The sequence below is a fragment of the Rattus norvegicus genome, chromosome 5, assembly GCF_036323735.1.
Source record: "Rattus norvegicus strain BN/NHsdMcwi chromosome 5, GRCr8, whole genome shotgun sequence".
Classification (NCBI taxonomy): domain Eukaryota; kingdom Metazoa; phylum Chordata; class Mammalia; order Rodentia; family Muridae; genus Rattus; species Rattus norvegicus.
In genome coordinates this window covers 52,241,845-52,260,147 of record NC_086023.1, presented here as the reverse complement: position 1 = coordinate 52,260,147, position 18,303 = coordinate 52,241,845, and the positions used below count along the sequence as shown (strand labels likewise).

The 18,303-nt window shown below is 46.4% G+C and overlaps 1 protein-coding gene across 7 annotated transcripts in view; it reads right to left on the bottom strand.

Moving 5' to 3' along the window:
• Gabrr2 (gamma-aminobutyric acid type A receptor subunit rho 2) overlaps positions 1-17,584 on the bottom strand; it is a 43,692-nt gene extending 26,108 nt beyond the window's left edge. For 3 of the 7 annotated variants that reach the window (XM_039109380.2, XM_039109381.2, XM_039109384.2), the window contains exons 1-4: positions 16,814-17,584; positions 14,726-14,818; positions 11,390-11,440; positions 2,984-3,090 (exon numbers count right to left, since the gene is read on the bottom strand). In XM_039109380.2, coding sequence (XP_038965308.1) covers positions 2,984-3,090; positions 11,390-11,440; positions 14,726-14,818; positions 16,814-16,860 — 298 coding nt within the window. In that variant the 5' untranslated portion in view covers positions 16,861-17,584. Of the gene's footprint in view, positions 1-435; positions 2,960-2,983; positions 3,091-11,389; positions 11,671-14,725; positions 14,819-16,813 lie in introns of those variants that run through there. The other 4 variants (XM_039109382.2, XM_039109385.2, NM_017292.2 and 1 more) reach the window with 3 other exon arrangements.
• Between the last annotated feature and the right edge of the window lie 719 nt (positions 17,585-18,303).

Genomic DNA, 18,303 nt, shown 5'->3' with positions numbered 1-18,303 from the left:
GGGGAGGAGGAGGAGGAAGGGGAGGCAGAGGAAGGGGGAGAAAACAAGAGAAAAGAATGAATAGGCATTGTAACTTAACTTGAGTAAGTCCTCCCAGGTGTGCAGCACCCCCCAGGTCCACACAGCTTCATGACTGACCAGTAAACTCAACATTTCACACTGACAGTGTCTGCTCCAAGCCCCGAGCAGTGCAGCCAGGTTGTGGGGGTGGCTGATGAGTTTCCTTTCTCCGGGAACAACAAAAGGAGATGTAGCACAGAGTGATGTGAGATGCACCCACAGATGCATCTGGAGTCTAGAGGGAGGCCTAGTTAATTCCAAATCCAGGCCATCGAGGAAGTCCCAGGGGCTGGAGGGATGGCTCAGCAGTTAAGACCATGCATTTCTCCTCCAGAGAGCCTGAGATCAGTCCCCAGCAGCCACTGGACTACTTACCCAGAAACCTCAGACATGTGTGCCCGCGCTGTGGTAGCCACTTTTGTTGCTGATGGCACTCGGCCTGTGCACCCCTCATCCCTTGCACCCGACTTGCTGCTGAGTTGTTCCCTGGTTCCTTTTCCTTTCCAGTCAGCCTCTTCCTTGTAATCAATCACCTCCGTGGTCCCCATGACAGGACTTCCTGTGATTCTCCTTTCAAGATGGTGAGGCCCTTCTTCCTCAGCAGACACCCACAGCCGCTGTCCTCCGAGAACTCAGTTTCTCTCTTAGGGTGGATCGCCATCCCAACTAACACAGTTGGATTGTGGGTAAGGGCCGCCCAGTTTCCTCAATCATATGCCCCAAGCAGGCATACTTACTGTGTGAATCTAAGTAAACCCGTGTGGTTGGTGAAGCAGCTTAGCAGATAAGTACCTGCCACACAAGCCTGATGGCCCGAGTTCCATCCAGAATCCGTGTTAAATACATTGCCTTTTAAAATTCGAAAGCCTGTGAGATAAATTAATTTCTAAATCCTTCGACAGTCCTGCAGGAGGAAGGCCTGACAGCTGGACTTTCTGAGGATGTGAATGAGCACACGTCGGGGGCTTTGCATATATTATCTCTGGGAGTCTGCTCAGAGCTCCATAAGTTGATTGCTATTCCCATTTTATAAGGGAGCAAACAGAGGTTCGGGAAGGATCGGTGGCTCGCCTGAGGCTATTCCACAGCTTACTGATGCCTCGGGAAAGTGTGGAAGGCATGAAGGTCATCCCTGCTCCAGGAAAATGGGGTGGGGTGGGGTCCTGAAGGATGTTAGAGGGCAGAGATAAGAAGAAAAGTAGCCTCCCTGGGTTTGTCCTGGCCCAGGCTGCTCTCTACAATGCTCTGGGCCTTAGTTCCTCCACATGCATGAGGTTGAGGTTATCTGAGGGTGACTGTGTTCTGCTATTCTCATTCCGTATCAGACATGCTGTCTCCTTTCCCAGTTTGCACACCCCCCACGTGGTGCTATTAGGAAATGAGTAATTAGATCTCAGGCATGGAACCCACTCTTGGATAAGAGTCTTTTATAAAAGGGGTCTCAGGGAGATCCCAGCTTGAAGATGAGACATAAGGCAGAGTTCTTCATAGAGAACCCACTGTCTCCCGAAACTGCGGGCTTTCTGAATAAAGTACAACTTACAGATTCGATGCCCCATTCTGTGGAACAGCTCAGGTAGGAAAAACTCTTACCACCAAGGCACATAGTGGAAGGAGAGAACCGAATTCTAAAAGTTGTCCTCTGGCCTCTACACTTGCTCAATGGCAAGTGTGCATGAAGTAAATAAATGTTACATACATATACACATACACTGTCACATCCTTACATACTCATATACACACATACTCACACACACACATACGCATGCACACACACACACTCACACACACACACATGCACATGTATATAAAGTGCCTGCCATCAAGCCTGAAGACCTGAGTTCGATCCCTGGGACCCACATGGCAGAGGGAGACAACTGTTTCCCACAAGTTGTCCTCTGACCTGCACATGTACACACATGAAATGAACATTGTAATTTTTTTTTCTTTTTTTTTTAAGATTTTGTTTATTTCATGTATATGAATACACTGTAGCTGTCTTCAGACACACCAGAAGAGGGCATCGGATCCCTGTTACAGATGGTTGTGAGCCACCATGTGGTTGCTGGGATTTGAACTCAGGACCTCTGGAAGAGCAGTCAGTGCTCTTAACCGCTGAGCCATCTCTCCAGCCCTTTTTTTTTTTTTTTTTTTTTTTTTTTTGTTCTTTTTTTCAGAGCTGGGGACCGAACCCAGGGCCTTGTGCTTCCTAGGCAAGCGCTCTACCACTGAGCTAAATCCCCAACCCCACATTGTAATTTTTTTAAAGAAGATTCCTCTCCTGTCTCTGGTCATTGGCATTTCTGGTGACGTAAAGCTGAGAATTATAGTGAGCAGAAGAGATCTCATAGGAGCCAAAAGTCGGTGCCCCTCCAGACACAGACCCTGTGCACTCCTGGCCTTGAGAGCCGTGAGAGGCAAATGTGTACGATTTCTGAGCCACCGTGCCTATGGGGCTGTGTTACAGCAGCCCAACCCAACTGAATGCAGGCCCCAGTGAGGGGTCCCCTCCCTGATCCCCAAAGGGGAAAGCTGATGGCGAAATGCAGTACCAAGTGTGAGGGGCCCCATGGTGAGCAAAGTGACCGCTGCCTTGGGCTATGGTGGCTCCACCACCAGGATCCCCAGCTGGCCATGGAGTGACCTAGGTCCTCCACTATCTCTGTTTGTCAGATTTTGCCCCCTAAAGGCAGCTAACCTGGTCTCCTTGGTAAAGGCAAAAAAAATGGATGAGTTGCCCTACAACCTCTCTATCACCAGCCTCTCCACTGCCTGTGACCACTTCCCTCCTTAGCTTACCTCGCTGGGGCTAGGGGGAGCTGCGACTGAGAGAATGGCACAGTCCGCACCTCAGTGCAGCAGCACTGGGGACAGGCAGGACAAAACCTGAGAGTCAACAGTAAGGTGGGGGATGCCATCTTACCTCCAAAGGCTGGCCTCATGGTGAAGTCATGGTCCTCTACCCTGAGCAGAGGCCGAGGTTTTCCTGTCCGGATCTTGGTCACATCGAGGTTCTTTTTATACAAGTGACTGCAAAGAAATAGAAATGGGTTTCCATGGCCACCGAGGCACTGGGAGAGACCGACTGGATGGAAGGCTCCCTGCAGGATCCACATGTTTAGCATTTTTTTTCTTTATTCTGATAACACAAGGAGGCAGAAGGCTAAGAGTTTCCACACTGCCCATACCCTCACAAGGATGTCCTCCCGGAAACAGGTCCTTCCAGAACATTTCTGGGAGCAGATACCGTCCTACGCGGACATTTTTATACCTGTCAAGTTCTTAGTGAGTTGTGAGTGGATAAGAGTGGTTAAGCTAAGGGATGATGAAAAGTATGATATTTTTTTCTTTTTAAAAAACTTCCCCAAAGCTGAGCATGGTGGTTTGGTGACACACAATCCCAGCACTCAGGAGGCAGAGGCAGGTGGATCTCTGTGAGGACAACCGCCCTGGTCTACAGAGTGAGTTCCAGGACAGTCAGGGCTGCATGGTGAGACCTGTGTGTTACAATGTGGTTTGTGATAAATGTGCTGTGATATAAGTGTGGTCAAAGCCCTAAGCACTGCTTTCCCCAGTTAAAGCTGCAGTGGCTTCTGTCAGTCCAGGGGACAGATCTGTCCATCTAGCCCTGTCTCTTCATTGTCATATACTCCACAGATTAAGTTTGTCCCATGAGAAGTCAGATCCAGAAGAGTGTAAAGCATTCACCTTCTGGTCAGTCATTCTGTGGCAGGAAGGATGGTCTGCCTATGTGGGGCATCTAGGCTGTACCATTTGTATTTCTTGGGCAACCTGAAAGGTGGCGTCTGAGCTCATCTCTGTGTGTCTGTGCCCAGAACACACTAGACATCCAGTAAAGCGGGAGCAATGTGAAGCACGTGCCAGCCAGCTTCTAGAAGAAATTCAAATTGGTCAACATTGTCTTTAAACCACATGATTCTGGGCTGGAGAGATGGCTCAGTGGTTAAGAGCACTGACTGCCCTTCCTAAGGTCCTGAGTTCAATTCCCAGGAACCACAGGGTGGCTCACAACCAACTGCAATGGGATCTGATGCCCTCTTCTGGTGTGTCTGAAGACAGCAACACTGTACTCACATACAATAAATAAATCTTTGAAAAATTATTTAAAAATAAATAAATAAACCACATGGTTCTTGGCTCTAACTGTGTGTTAGGGTTCACTGGGAACTTAAAAAAAAAAAAAAAAAACGCTGATGCTTGGGCACAACCCAGACCACTTAAATCCATCCCTGGAAGGGACCCACACTAATTCTCACACGGCCACACTGAGGACCATGACTCCAGCGTGACATCTTAAGATTCTGTGACACATCAGTGATTGCAAACTATCACTTTCTGTCAGTGGCTCTCAGACTTAACCACACTGTCACCACCCAGGGGCTGCCACGCCGCTGATGAGGGGCTGGGTGATTCCGGGGAGGTAGAAGTGTGGGACTTTCCAAAGCCCTGCTGAATGCTGGGTAAGTGGAACTTGAAAGCCAGCAGGACTTTACTCTGGCCCTGCTTTTTGGGTGCCCAGATGCAGGTCAGCGCTAACCACATGGCTTAAGAGGTGAGGTGACCAACACATGAAAGGCCGCAGGTTCTCTCAGGACCTGCAAGCTGCCGTGTGCCCCACTCCCGGGGTGCGGTAGAGCTAATGGGCGCTCTCATCCTGAGTGTTCCCACTCCTTCATCCTCTCATTCCTCTCAAGCTCCTGCCCCACCCATTCGGCTTTAGAAAGAGCAGTTGTTTCCTGTTGAAGCCACAGGAGACTGGTGGGCCTCGGAGACGCCTGTCTTAACTTTCATCCTCTGCCTGCTCTGCGCAGACACTGGAATACTGTGGGACGAAGTACATGTTCAAAGCTGTGCACATCCGCGAAGCAGCCATTAGATACGGGTAGCCATTTGCAACTTCTATAGAATTCAATACAATTAACATCCAGTTTCTCTCCCATAGCAGCCATATGTAAGTGCTCAAGAACAACTTTCGTGGCTTGTGGCTACTATCTTGGACAGTATAGGTAACGCATTCACGACCACAGAACATTTTATCATGAACTCAGTGCCAGTTTAAGGGTTGGCAAGGCCCCTGAGCCACGCAGATTCTTTTAAGCCTCCAGCTTAGGGCCTCTTTTGGGCTGCCTCTCTCCATCTCACAGCCCCAAGCCTCCCATTCGTTCCCTCACTTCCAGTGAGGGTCTGAGTCCACCTGGCTCTCCCTCTTCATCTGGGGATATCACCATCCATACAGACAGCCATCTGGCAGTACCCAATGCCAGGGATCATGTTCACTTGCCTGACATATTCCTGGGAGCAGCTACTCTGCCTAATGTGTTCACAGCATGGGACAGTGTTGCCTGCATCCTCAGGGGCTTGTGACCTAGCAGTGGAGACGACAACGAGAAAGTGAACAGGTAAATGGCGTCACTTTAGGGAGTGCCGAGTGATGTAAAATTACAAACCGGGTAAAGAATAAGAGAGAGGGTTGGCCGGGAAACTATTGAGATGAGCCTTGGGAGGTCTTCTGAGACCGGGAGGGAAGAGGAAAGGGCAGACTGAGCCGACAGGGACAGGGACAGCAAGCAAAGTGCCAGGGGCATGGGACACCTTAGACTCGGCAGCCATGACCTGGATCAGTCTAGCTGGTTCTAGCTGACCCACCACCAAGTCTTTTGACTCTATCTGTCTTCAAGAAGACCCCTTTCCTACGTCTTCTTCTACTGTAAGGTTCTAAGGTGATGGGGCTCACAGAGTTATCTGACCTTCCTCGCCCTCAACCACTACTGCCAGTCCCCAGCTTCCCCCTCTGTCATGGCTCATTCCCATGTGTAATTAAACTCTGAACTAAAAGTAAGCAGAGGGCCAGCCAGTCTTTGGGTTCCTCTCTGTATGCAACTCGCATTAGCCACATGCCTTCCCACAGCAGGGCCTTTTTGACAGTCGATGACCCTGCCCTGACTCATCATTACCACCAGAGTCCATGTTGACCCAGGGCTCACTCTGGTGTTGGCCATTCTAAAGGTCTGGGTAAATGTCGTGACAGTAGTACCATGTAGAAGTAGTTTTGCTGCCCCCACCACAAGTCCTTTTAGCCTCAAATTTTTCTTCACCCCCAAATAAATGAATAAATAAATTCTCCTAAGAGCTGGTATCCATGTGCAGTTGCCTTGTCTGCTATGGGTGACAATGCCCAGCCTCAGGCCTGCCTGTGCTGTGCTACCCCACAGAAATCAGGGCACTGTTGTCTTTCAAAATAAAACACTCGGGGGTTCTACCACCCCTCTGCCTGCCCAGACTGTTCCCTTGTGCTGCTGCCCTCCCCTTCCCCTCACCCCTCCTTCCAGTGTCACCAAGCCTATGTCCCAGCATGCCTCTTGGGTTTGCATTGCCAGAGCATATGGGAGCCATCATCATCTCTCTGCTCTAAGCCTTTGTATCCAACATTTAAACTCCACATCCCCACTTGGGTACCACAGAGGCACTTGATACGGGACCCACACCCTCAGCTATACAGGCTGATGAGAAAGAAAAGGGCCAAGCACGCGGATGGGAATATGAACATTACTGATTGCAGAAACGGGCGAGCCCCAGGTCAGGCAGAGCTTAACAATCAACCACAGGAAGGATTCTGCCTATTGAAAGGCAATGGGAAAGCAATAAAAGGTGCTGAGCGGACAGAGGTGGATGCAGTGACGAGATTCGCCTTTAGATAAGCCCATCATAGAAGAACAGGGTAAGAAGAAAAGCTCACTCAGCTTTTTCTCTACTAGAACTAGACACAGGCCTTGGATCCCGTCTAGTCCCCTTGGGCATGAGCAGTCATGTCCAGGGGTCCCTGAGGGACTTCCACACTCCCTGAAGCCTGGGACCAGGCCTGATCCTGCAGACAGAGGCAGTGTGAGGAGTTGAGGCAGAACAGAAAAGTCAGGAGATCAGAGAACAGGAGGGGCCAGACGATCTTAAGGAAAGCCTTGACGTTGTTTTACCATGTGAAAGAACAGGCCAGGACACCCCACCTCCTGCCCCAACACACACACCCTAAAGCTGGTATAGGGTATAGGCATAGCAGCACCCTAGAGTATATTAAGATTAAACTATACAACTCCAGGTGAAGATTTGAGATGACAATGAAACCACTTTTAATCTCAGCACTTGGGAGGCAGGAGTGGGTAGATGTGAGTTCAGAACCAGCTTAGTCTACAGAGTGAGCTCCAGAACAGTCAGAGCTACATGATGAGACCCTGTCTCAAAAAACCAACCAAACACACACACACACACAAAAGATGCCAATGTGACAGCAATGCATGGAATTATATATGGATTTACATGGAAGGGAGCGCACTCAAGAAATTCTGTTGCAAAGGCTTGTGCAACATAACAAGAAAGCCTGGCTCTTTTTGTACTGCTACTCTCTGACCTGCTGCCTTAGGTTTGCTTTCTTAGGTTTCTGTTGTGAGAAACACTGTGTCCAAAAGCAACTTGGGAGAGGAGGGTTATTTCTCCTTAGAGCTTACAGCTCATCACCATAGGAAGTCAGGGCAGTAACTCAAGGAGGACCCTGGAGGCAGAAGCTGATGCAGAGGCCATGGAGCATGGCCTCTTGCTGACTGACTTGCTCAGGCGGCTTTCTTATTATACCCAGGACCACTTGCACCGGAGTGGCACCGCCCACAGTGGGCTGGACCCTCTCGCATCAATTGTCAATCAAGAAAACCACGGACCTGTCTACAGGCCCATCTGATTGGAGCATTTTACTCAATCGGAGTTCTCTCTTCCTATATAATAACTCCAGCTTGTGTCAAGTTGACAAAACCCAACCAACACAGCTACTGAACTCTGTTGCTCCCAATATCTCCACTGGAAGTCTTTATAAACGTCTTTAGGTTTGCAGCGAATCTATGCTCAGTCCCGGAAGCACAACCGCCATAAGCAGATCCCCTGCAAAAACTGCAGGGAGGGGGGTCGGGGTGGATGAGGAGCTCAAAGGGCTTAGCTGATCACAGACATTAACTGTGCCCTCTGCCTCACAGGCGCAAATCCTTCCTGTCAACACACTTTCCACAGCTATCTAGGGAAGCATTAGCAAACAGGAAGTTACAGAATGCCGTCACTCCGGACAGGATACAGCAGGTTTAAATCCGTTGCCATTGGGGCTCAGGAATTTTTTGTTTTAAGGGACTAGCTGTTTGATAACAGGAGTGTCACTAAGGCTCTCCTGGTCCCTGAGCTATTCGTCATGAGGGGGCTTCTCCACTCATCTTTGGTCAGGCTTGGCTATTAGACCCAAACTTCTGAGCCCCGCCTTCTTGGTAAGAAGTCAGAACTGTTGGGAGACCTTAAACCTGGCCTTTTATGAGAAGAAAATTAGAAGGGGAGGGAGTTCTCACCACGCCTGTGGACAGCTGTGCATATGGGCGCAGATTCGAGTTCTGGATCTTGGTTTATCTGCTAACAACAGTAATCCTAGCACTGGGTCTCGCAGGTGGCTCTGCTCCGTGTGGGTACTCAGCTGTGAATATTAAGCACTCCACATGGATCATCAAACTTATTTTTCAGTTGGAGAAACGGAAGTCAACAAGACTGGGGAAAAAAATCTGCCTGGCCAGAGAGCAGCGTCCCTGGCCTCTCCACTCCTTAGCACCAGCAAGAGTTACTGGTGGGCGGGGCGTGGGTGATGGGCAGAAGAAGCTGTCCTGGTCCAGAACATCACAGCCATGATGAAAACCACCAGAGAAGTGGCAAAGGATGGGGTCCAGAGAGATGGCTGATGGGAAAGGAGAACAAGAAGGAAGCCACAGGCTCAGACATGGGAAAGAACAGACTCATCACTTGGAGCTTGGCTTCCGCCATTAGGAAAGAGAAGCAAACAGGAGGCAGAAAGACAGGAAGAACAAGGACGTTCTCCATGAATGGAACATACCCCCCTGGCAGCAGCTCAGCACAGGGAACCACCAAAGATCAGAGAATCAGAGGCAGGTCTTAAAAACCAGAATAACTGCTTTGTGTGAGTAACTTGCCACAGGATACAAGGAAGGCCGTCAGGTTAACAGAAGGCATGTGGCGTATAGAAACATGTGTGTTGTCTGTGACTATGTGAGGAAGACCATGTACACTGTGTGTTTGTGACTAGAAGCACATGGGTGCTATGTGTGTATGAGCGAGTGTTTGTATGCAATCAAGACTTCTAAGAAGTGTCCCAAGGCTGAGAACAAAGGGGTGAGATCATATTTTCCTACTTGTCAGATTACATTGCTCCTACGTAATGAAATTTTGAAAACTAAAGTGTCAGAAGCGTGACTGGCATCCCCCGACCCCTGAGGAGACTCATATCCACCGTGATCAACCACATGCATGTCCTGAGAGAGCCAGAAAGAGCCTGCTCTGGGCTTCCTAGCCTTTCACAGCTTTGCTTTAGTGAGTACACATCCTGAGACTATGTTCATTTTTTCTCAGGTTAACTCCTCATGGGGCACGTTTTAAAGAGATGATGTTCACTCCGAGTGTCAGAATGGAGCTTTCCCTAGTGCCACATAGTGTCAAGTGAAACTCTGTGTCTTCTGAGAATCAGCAGAAGTTGGGGCAGCCAGGCTGCTGAGTGGGGTCCTAGAGTGTGGGCACCATTCTGAGGGGACCGTTTCCTGCAACACTTTTCCTTTAGGGTGAGTGGGCCAGCAACCAGAGTGACTCACACCCCTGAGACACTCACGCCATTTTCTAGCATGTTCTCAGTGGGAGAGTATCCCACAAGTCAGTGTTGCTTTCCTGCTTTTAACCAACACTGTGATCTAAGCCCCTCTTCAAGGTTCACAGTACCCGTCTGAATCAAAAAGATTGTAGAATTCTACTGTGACGACCCTTAAATGGCTCACAGCAGGGTTGCCCAATCTCCTTTTCACACCACACCTGATCACTTTCCCCAAAATCAGAGTTCAGAAATGCAGCTGGACCTGGTGGGTTCTGAGGTCCCTTTCTGATTCCGGCCTGTTCTCCTGGACACATAACCAAGATAAGTTTGGACTGTGCTCCCTGACTGGGTAGACAGGCCCTCGGCGAGATCCAGGTTTCCCAGAGCGGCCGTCTCCACTGAAGTGCTAGAAGTTTATTATAATTTCTTACTTTTAGCGTCTTTCTGAAAATAAACAGTCAACACTTAAGCTAGTATGCTTATCTACAATACTGTTTGTGTGTGTGTGTGTGTGTGTGTGTGTGTGTGTGTGTGTGTGTGTTAGAGAGTGAGAAAGCAAGAGAGAGGGAGAGAGACAGAGAGAGAGATATTAGAGATACATTTCAGGAAACTGTTACCAGTAACAGTCCATGGCCAAAAATATTTGAAGACCACTGACCCAAACAATTCATCTCATATACTCAAGGTTCTGCAAGTAAACAAACAAACTGATCAACAAAGACGTTATTATTTATGACTATTCTCAGAACACTGGAGAGACCGGTGCAAGCCATTTCGCCCAGGGTGTTTATGTCTGTTTGTCCATTTCGCCCAGGGTGTTTATGTCTGTTTGTCCATTCCGCCCAGGGTGTTTATGTCTGTTTGTTCTTTCTTCTTCATGTTGAGCAGCCCTTGTGCCTTAGCTCGGAGGATCAAGTTCTGTACATCGGTCCAAACCAGATTTACTAGGAGTGGAGATTTTTTTTAACACAACAATTTTCCAGTGCAAATGCTGGGCCTGATCCGTATTTCTTGGAAACGTCTGCAACGGTATTCATGGTTGCTGTGCATGTATTACTGAGAATGTAGCAAACAAATTCTCTAGAATTCAGAACAATGGCACCAAGCCCATTAATAGGTTCAAGTTCCTCTCTGATAAAGAATTTTAAAATGACCACCTCAATTACATTTTGGCTATTTCTGTCATGCTGGGGCTCCAACTCTGGGCTACACATGCTCTGCGAGCAGCCTGCCACCGTGAAATATTTCAACATGGAACGTTTTGTTACTAGTTCACGTTAAGTCCTTGTATACAGTTGCCCTACAACTCCTGACCGAAATCTTCCCAGCCAACTTCGTGTTCCCTGCTTGGATATAACCTAACAGAAGGAAAGCAGCAAAAATCAATAACACAGAGAGATCTTTGCCCTTCAAGTCTGAGCCATCTACCAAAACACTCTTAATGCACACGGGTGTCAGAATCAAGTCTGACGAGCATGGCTGTGTGCTCAGAGCCATGGCAGAATGTCAGCACTTTGGGAAGGCGGAGGTCCCTCTAGTTGGGGCATCCTAATAGGACATTTAAGGAGGTAACTACTAGCTCTTCTGGGGAAACCTAACTGAAGATACCCTTCCTCCCTCCTCACCCAGCAAGCCTACCTTGGCTTGGATGTTTCCAGGTGCCCTGTCCATCTCTTCCTCCTGGGTTTTCTGCTCTCCACAAGAGCCATCAGGCAAAACAAGAACAAAGCGAGTCTCATAAAATAAGGCATTCTGCAAACGTCTATGACGCAACAGGCAGGAACAGGGGAACAACAGGAACAGGGGAAGATGCCCTGTGACTTAACCATGGATCCTGTCTCCAGTCTCCGGTCAGCGCTTCTCTGAAGGGCTGTGCGAGCATGGTTGGCAAGGCTGAGTTTCCCAACCTACTAATTGATTCTGATGACTGCCTAGCCCCCAGCCCTTCCACACCTGATCATGACACAAACACCAGGCTCTGTCCTCCCCTCTGCTTAGAGATTGGCCATTAGTCAAGGTCCTCCCGGGAAACTGGGGTTCCTCTGAACCCTAGAACAGCTTTGGCTAAGGCGGTTATATAAAAAAGTATTTTAAATCTCTTGAACATGCCAGCTTTCTGCTGAGATCATTAATCCATCTCTCTGGCTGCATAAAACCAGTCTGTCACATCCAGCAGCAAGTCTGCTTGATTCTGAGTGGATTTGCATGTGTTTGGGGAAAGCCAGGGAAAAAACACTGATGGTTCTAGGGAGTTCTTTGACCTAAGAGAATATGTTTTACCTATGGCTGAGGATAACTGCCTTTACCTCAAATTTATGCCTTTTTTTTTCCCAGAAAAAAATCAAAAACACACATTTTGATTTTTGAAAAATAGCTTGAAAAAAAGAAAAGCTGTGATTATGTAACTGCTTTTTTCCAATCTTTGCCCTTTGACCCTGAAGTGTGTAAAGTCAAACATCAGTTAGGCTGGATTTTTATCCTTTAAAATAGAATTGTGCACACTAGAGTTATAGAGATATGTGAGGTCATGATTGAACAATACGCTGTGTTTTAAACTTGCTTAAAGCTTGCTTACTGTGTACTGGAAATGAAGAGTTTAGTGTGGGAGAAAGGAGCTAAGGGCAGAGGTTAGGTGGAAAGAGATGAAACTGGACTTTTTATTATGTGAGAAAGGAAGAGTCAAAATCAGGGCAGAGGAATGATACATCACATCTTATTTTGTAAGGATCCCTAACTTGAATCAGTTTGGATTAGGAAACCAAATCAAAGAGGACTCCGTAAGACTGTACTGATCCCAGAGATGCAAAGACCACTGCTGACCCACGGCATCATGGCCAAACTTAACTGAAGCAAGATTTCCAAATGGGAAGTTTGGCAGGCAAATAGGCAGAGTTACAGGAGCCCGCATAACATGTCAGTCCTGACAAGGTTGTCATGACAACAGGTGGTTACAATAACCTTTTGAAACAAAGGTAGGGTTGCAAGATGGTCATGACAACTTTTTGAAACATAGACATACTTGCAGTTTTCTGTAACAGGCAGCACACAACTATTTGTAGTTAAGGTTACTGGTGGGGCATAGTCCAATCCTGAGGAAACAGAGGTTTGATTTTTAAAAGCCTAATTTGGTTTTACTAGATGTCTTTTAAGCTTAAAATGGGCAGGTGGGCTCATCATTACCCCTTTGTCTTAAAGTGTCTTTGCCAAATCCTTGATAAAGTCTTGGCATTGTTTATCTAAGGGGAAACAAAAATTGTAATGTATACCCATTCATAAATTATGCCTGTTTGGTTAGCACAGAAAGATCAAAATCTTCAGCCATATAATCTTGGTATACCGCTAGGTACTATAGGTATCCGTCTTGCCCTGTTGCCAGGGGGGTTTCTTTTAATCTAATATCCCAGCCTTCTGTTGAGGATAAAGGGCTGCGTATCCTCTTCTGTAACTACTTCCTGCTGAAATTAGGATGCTGTGGTGAGAGCTCAGGAAGGCTGGCATATCAGCTAAAGGCTGGGAAGGGATTAGGGCAGTGGGGTATTTATCAGAAGCATTTGGTTTGCTGACCCAGCTAAAGAGACAGCAAGAATCACATCGACTGGACTGCTTTATGTCAGTTTTCAGCAAGTCCAGGGCTTTCCAGTTCTGAAGGACTACCTGGGGCTGGAGTGGCGGAGCTCACCTTTGGAGCAATTGTAGTCCGCACCTGATTTCTGGATGGTGTCTACCAGCCGAGTGGAACTCTGCCATGACAGATACAGAACTTAAAGAACTTAGAGGAAACCTCTGTATTTGGCGTTTCCCCTTGGAAATAAACAATAGGCAGGGAAACAGGCTGTCAATTGACAGGAGCGCTTATCTGGAGACTGCTTGGCCTGGGAGAGGCGGATCTAGGTCTTTTGACTTTCTCAACTCCCTGAGGCTTACATTTTCATTGTTTGTAATCTGTACCGAAACCCAATTTGTAGAAAAAAAAAAAAAAAAAACAGCTAACACGTGTCTGTAAAACTCACTTTTCTTGTGAGTTTTTCTGGAAAAGATTCAGACCTTGGAGTAGTAACAAAGCATAAACGTTCTTTTGTTGCATTTTTTTTCCCTGTCTGGAGAACTGGATATCTACAGATTGGACAGAGATGGTTTTTAGCATGATAAGAAGCATCCTTAAGTCTATATTCAAAGACAACCAGAGGAAATTTTAAAAATCTTGAGCTCATAGCTGATAATAGTCCTTTACCAAGGCTATATGAGTAGCTTATCAGAACTCTGTTGATTAATATTAAATTTTTGAAATTTTGAATTAACGGTAGCATAATTTGTATTCATATATCTTAAATCAGTTTTTAGACCCTTGTAATTTTTCAGGCTTTTATATCCTTAGATGGTTATAATTTAAATTATTTTTAGACCTTTATAATTTATATAAACCTTAAACATTTTTATCCAACTATTACCATTTGACATAAGTGGTTGATTACTAAAAACAGTCTTTGCAAAACAAGTCCCTTTTAAACTGTAAAGTTGTTTACCCTTTAACACAAAGTCTGCAGTGAGGCAAATCTGTCTGTAAATTTGCCTTTTTCATCAGGTGACCTAATAGCTCTAAAAAAATAAGACCTGATTTTTTAGATATGAACTGCATTGGTCAGGCTAAATTGATAGTGGTACAGTTAGCTGTCAAAGCCATCAGAGATCTGAGAAGATTATAGCAGGAAGTATAATACAAATGGCCTGTCTATCAATTAAAATGACAGACTGGCTACCAACTGAGCATTTACCCCTAGGCTCCTGTGGTCTCTGTGGCTTCGTTGGTGGCAGTGGTCATTGGTCTTCAGCTGTCACATAGGATTTTCCTGTGGAAAAGAAACTTAGAAAAACTGGCCTGCTGTGACAAGGCAGAGCAGGGCAGCCAATGCAGTAACGTCCACAGTTTGAGCAGAACCCTGGTGGCAGTGGCAATTTTCCCCAGTGTAGCCTTACCCCAATCCAGGTGGAGTCATTTGTGCCCCCACCATCTTCTTTGGAGACCTTAGGGTTGCCACTAGGATCTGGCATTTCCGTCTGTCATATTTCCTGTTAAACATTTCAAATGTCATACTCAGCAGAGCTCTGAAGAGCTTTGAGGGTCATCTGTTAAGTGTACTTAATTTTTAATAAACTTTAGTTACCTGTTTTAGGTTTAACCTTGAAAACATATACGGAAGGCTGAATAAAACTTACCAAAACTTTAAACCATAAATATAGTCCATAGAGAGACCGACAACTTTACTTTCCTGGTCCTTTCATAGTGCACCATTGCAGAATATTGTGATTTCTTGTATGACTTAGTTTACCAAAATAGCTAAGATTTAGAAAGTTAGGTAGATGTACATTGTTTAGCCAACCTCTGTTAGCCTGAGTAGACCTTAGGTAAAGAGAGACATCCTATAGGATTAGGTCATATGCAGACTACTGCATCAGAAAACTGGAATATCCCGGTTTCTGGTGGTTAGCATTTGCTGTTTATAGTCGTGGCCCGAACTTTAGCTGGCCAGCGATTACACTGGGTATTTGGGATCCCAGTAGCTTTAAGTTTTCTCAGGGTGAAACTTTAAACACAGAAACCATGTTTTGGGTTGGCAGATCTCAGTTTACAGGAATAGCATTCTCTAGAAGAGGAACTACCAGGGTTAAAAAGCAAGGTTGGCACATCCGGAGACTTGTCCAGAAATACTGACTTTGGTGGCCTGTTTTGGCAGGTGGTGCTGTCTATGTGCTGAGTTTTACAGCCTGAAAGGTAAGGTTACCTATGTAAAATTTTTTAGTTATGAACCCTGTGTTATAAGTTTTAAGTCAATTTTTGTTACAGATTCTACATATTTTAACCACATCTAATAAACATAAATCCTGAGGTACAGAAACTAAATAAAATTAATTACAAATCTTGAGATAAGGTTTATATCTTAAAGAAGTTCAAGACAGATGAAATCAATATTCTATTTTTTTTTTAGCCTCTCTGCTTTGCTTTTTTTTTTTTTTATTCTTACAAAGTCAGGTGGCTCACCTGACACAAGACAGAAACTTTACAACTCCAGAACCAGCTTTTTACTTCAGCAGAATAGCACGTACACACACACATTATTTATATCCAAAAGTCATTTGAATCCTGCTGAACTGAATCCAGGGGTCAGAAAGATCAGAGGCAGAGAATTTTCAGTCTAGCTATCAAAGCAGCCTTGTCAGGCAGCAGCAGATTTGTGCCTTGGGCTGGGAGGAGGACATGCTAGTGTTGTGGGAGTGGCAGTAACTAGAGCTTGTCCAGGCTCCTAAATTCTTCTGTAACTGGAGAAGACTCACTGTGGGAGCACAGAAATAAATACACGGTACAGAGACAGCAAACATGAGACCAATATAACAACAAGGACAAGGACAATGATCGGGCAATTCAAAGATTCACCGATTCAACCAAAGAAGTATTTTTAAGAAATAAGAGGCTTGGGGTTGGGGATTTAGCTCAGTGGTAGAGCACTTGCCTAGGAAGCGCAAGGCCCTGGGTTCGGTCCCCAGCTCCAAAAAAAAAAAAAAAAAGAAAGAAAGAAATAAGAGGCTTTTGCGCAATTGCCCCCTTGCACAACCCAGGCACTTGGAACCCATTAGAAGTGCCGGGTTTTCCCCAGTTCAGTTAGGCCGGGCCTCTCAGACTTCCATCTCCGCCCCAGTCATGCCTGATGTCCCGTGCCTATCCAATCTGTTGGCTCCCCGTATCTCGGAAGGTCCTCGGTGTTCGTTCCTCTGCTCTGCAGCCTGAACATTGAACTCCTGCCAAGGGTGCTCATATGCCAGACCTCTCCAATTTCTTGGCTCCCAGTCTTACCAAGGGATCCCCAGGGTCCCAAGGAGGGTCAGAAAAATCAAACAACAAAAACAAAAACTGGTGGCCCTGGCCAAACTCCCAAGTAACAAGATACATAAAGTGACTTCTCCCTTGCAGCCCTGGACTAAGACCTATTGGATCTTAATCAGAATTCCCCACGTCCCCAGATCGGGATCCCACAGAACCAGAGGTCAGAGAGAATATCTACGACTTACCAAGGGGCCTCCATAAACCCGTGCTTGCCCCTCTTTTTGATAGTCATTCACTGAGGCAGTTCACCATACCACAGGCAAGTCTTCCGGCCTTAGACTGTCTCCAAGGCGTGCACATCACAGGGAGCAGCCCTTCAGTCCCAGAGGGCTAGGGGGAAGGGTCATGATCTCACTGCAGCCTCCAAATGGTATTCCCAAAGATTAAAGGGACCATCAATCAAACCATCATGGCCAAATTAATTAAAGCAATATTTTGGCTTTTCGTTTTGATTTTTATTTTCTTTCTTTCTTTTTCTTTTTTTTTTTTTTCTTTTTTTTTTTTTTTTTTTTTTTTTTTTGGAGACAGAGTTTCTCTGTTCCGGACTCACATTGTAGTCCAGGTTTGGTCTTGAACTCATGGAGCTCCACCTGCCCTCTTCCTCCCAAGTACTGTGATTAAAAGATCACCCCAACTGGTAAGCACTATTTTTTTGTTCATATACACACACTGGCTCCCCCTAAAGCAGGGCTCAAGAGGTCAGCATTGGACATGGGCAAGATAAGGGTTTTTATAGCTCAGGGGAGTTAGGGGGTTTCCATATGGGAGATTTGGCAGACACAGGCAGTGACAGGAGCAGCATGATGAGCTGGTCTTGACAACAGATGGTTACAATAATTTTTGGAACAAAGGTAGGGTTGCAAGATAGTCACAACAGCTTTGAAACAAAGACATTGTTTGCTGTTTCCTGGAACAGACAGCACAGAACCAATTTGGAGGGTTTCAGGTGGGGCACAGCCCAACCCTTGGGAAACAGATTTAATCATAAACAGGAATGAGCCTAGTTTGTCCTCACTGTAAGTTGGCCTCCAAGCCTAGGACAGAGACTTATTCATGAGATACAGCATTAGAATCTACACTGGGCAGAAGTCTATGCCTGCGGTGCCCTTTCCCCTCCACAGATACCTACGAGCTCCTGCTGGGATGTTAGTCAAGCATCTGGGGTGCCAGGTAGACAACCACCCAAGGTCAAGCGTCTCGGCAAGGCAAGAAGTTTAACTTCTTCACAGAGAAGGCTGCAGAGCCATGAAAATCCAGCAAGCAAGTAACAAGTCCGGAGGGATTTTACTCCTAATACAAGGTCCTGTGTCTCACCTGATTAGTGAGAGCCTGACCTTATGCAATTAGCTAACATAGATAGACAGTTTCTAAGAAAAAAAAAAGTGAAACCGTTAAGTGAACGTTTTTATTTCACTCAGGAGAGACTTTTACCAAATGGCGTCTTCTCAAAGGGGCGGGCTTCTCCCTTTCTTATTTAACCCTCAGATAAAAACGGCGGAATCTCACATTTACTGTGTAAACTCCTCACAAGAACGTTTTCTGTAACACTAGCAAACACAGTCCTCTGGGGGCAGGATTACTTGTCATGGGGAGTGGCTTTACATCAAAGAGGTACTGGTGACCCTTCTGCTCTCACGGGCTTCCCTGCCTTCTGTAGGGGGTCAGGGATCCTGAC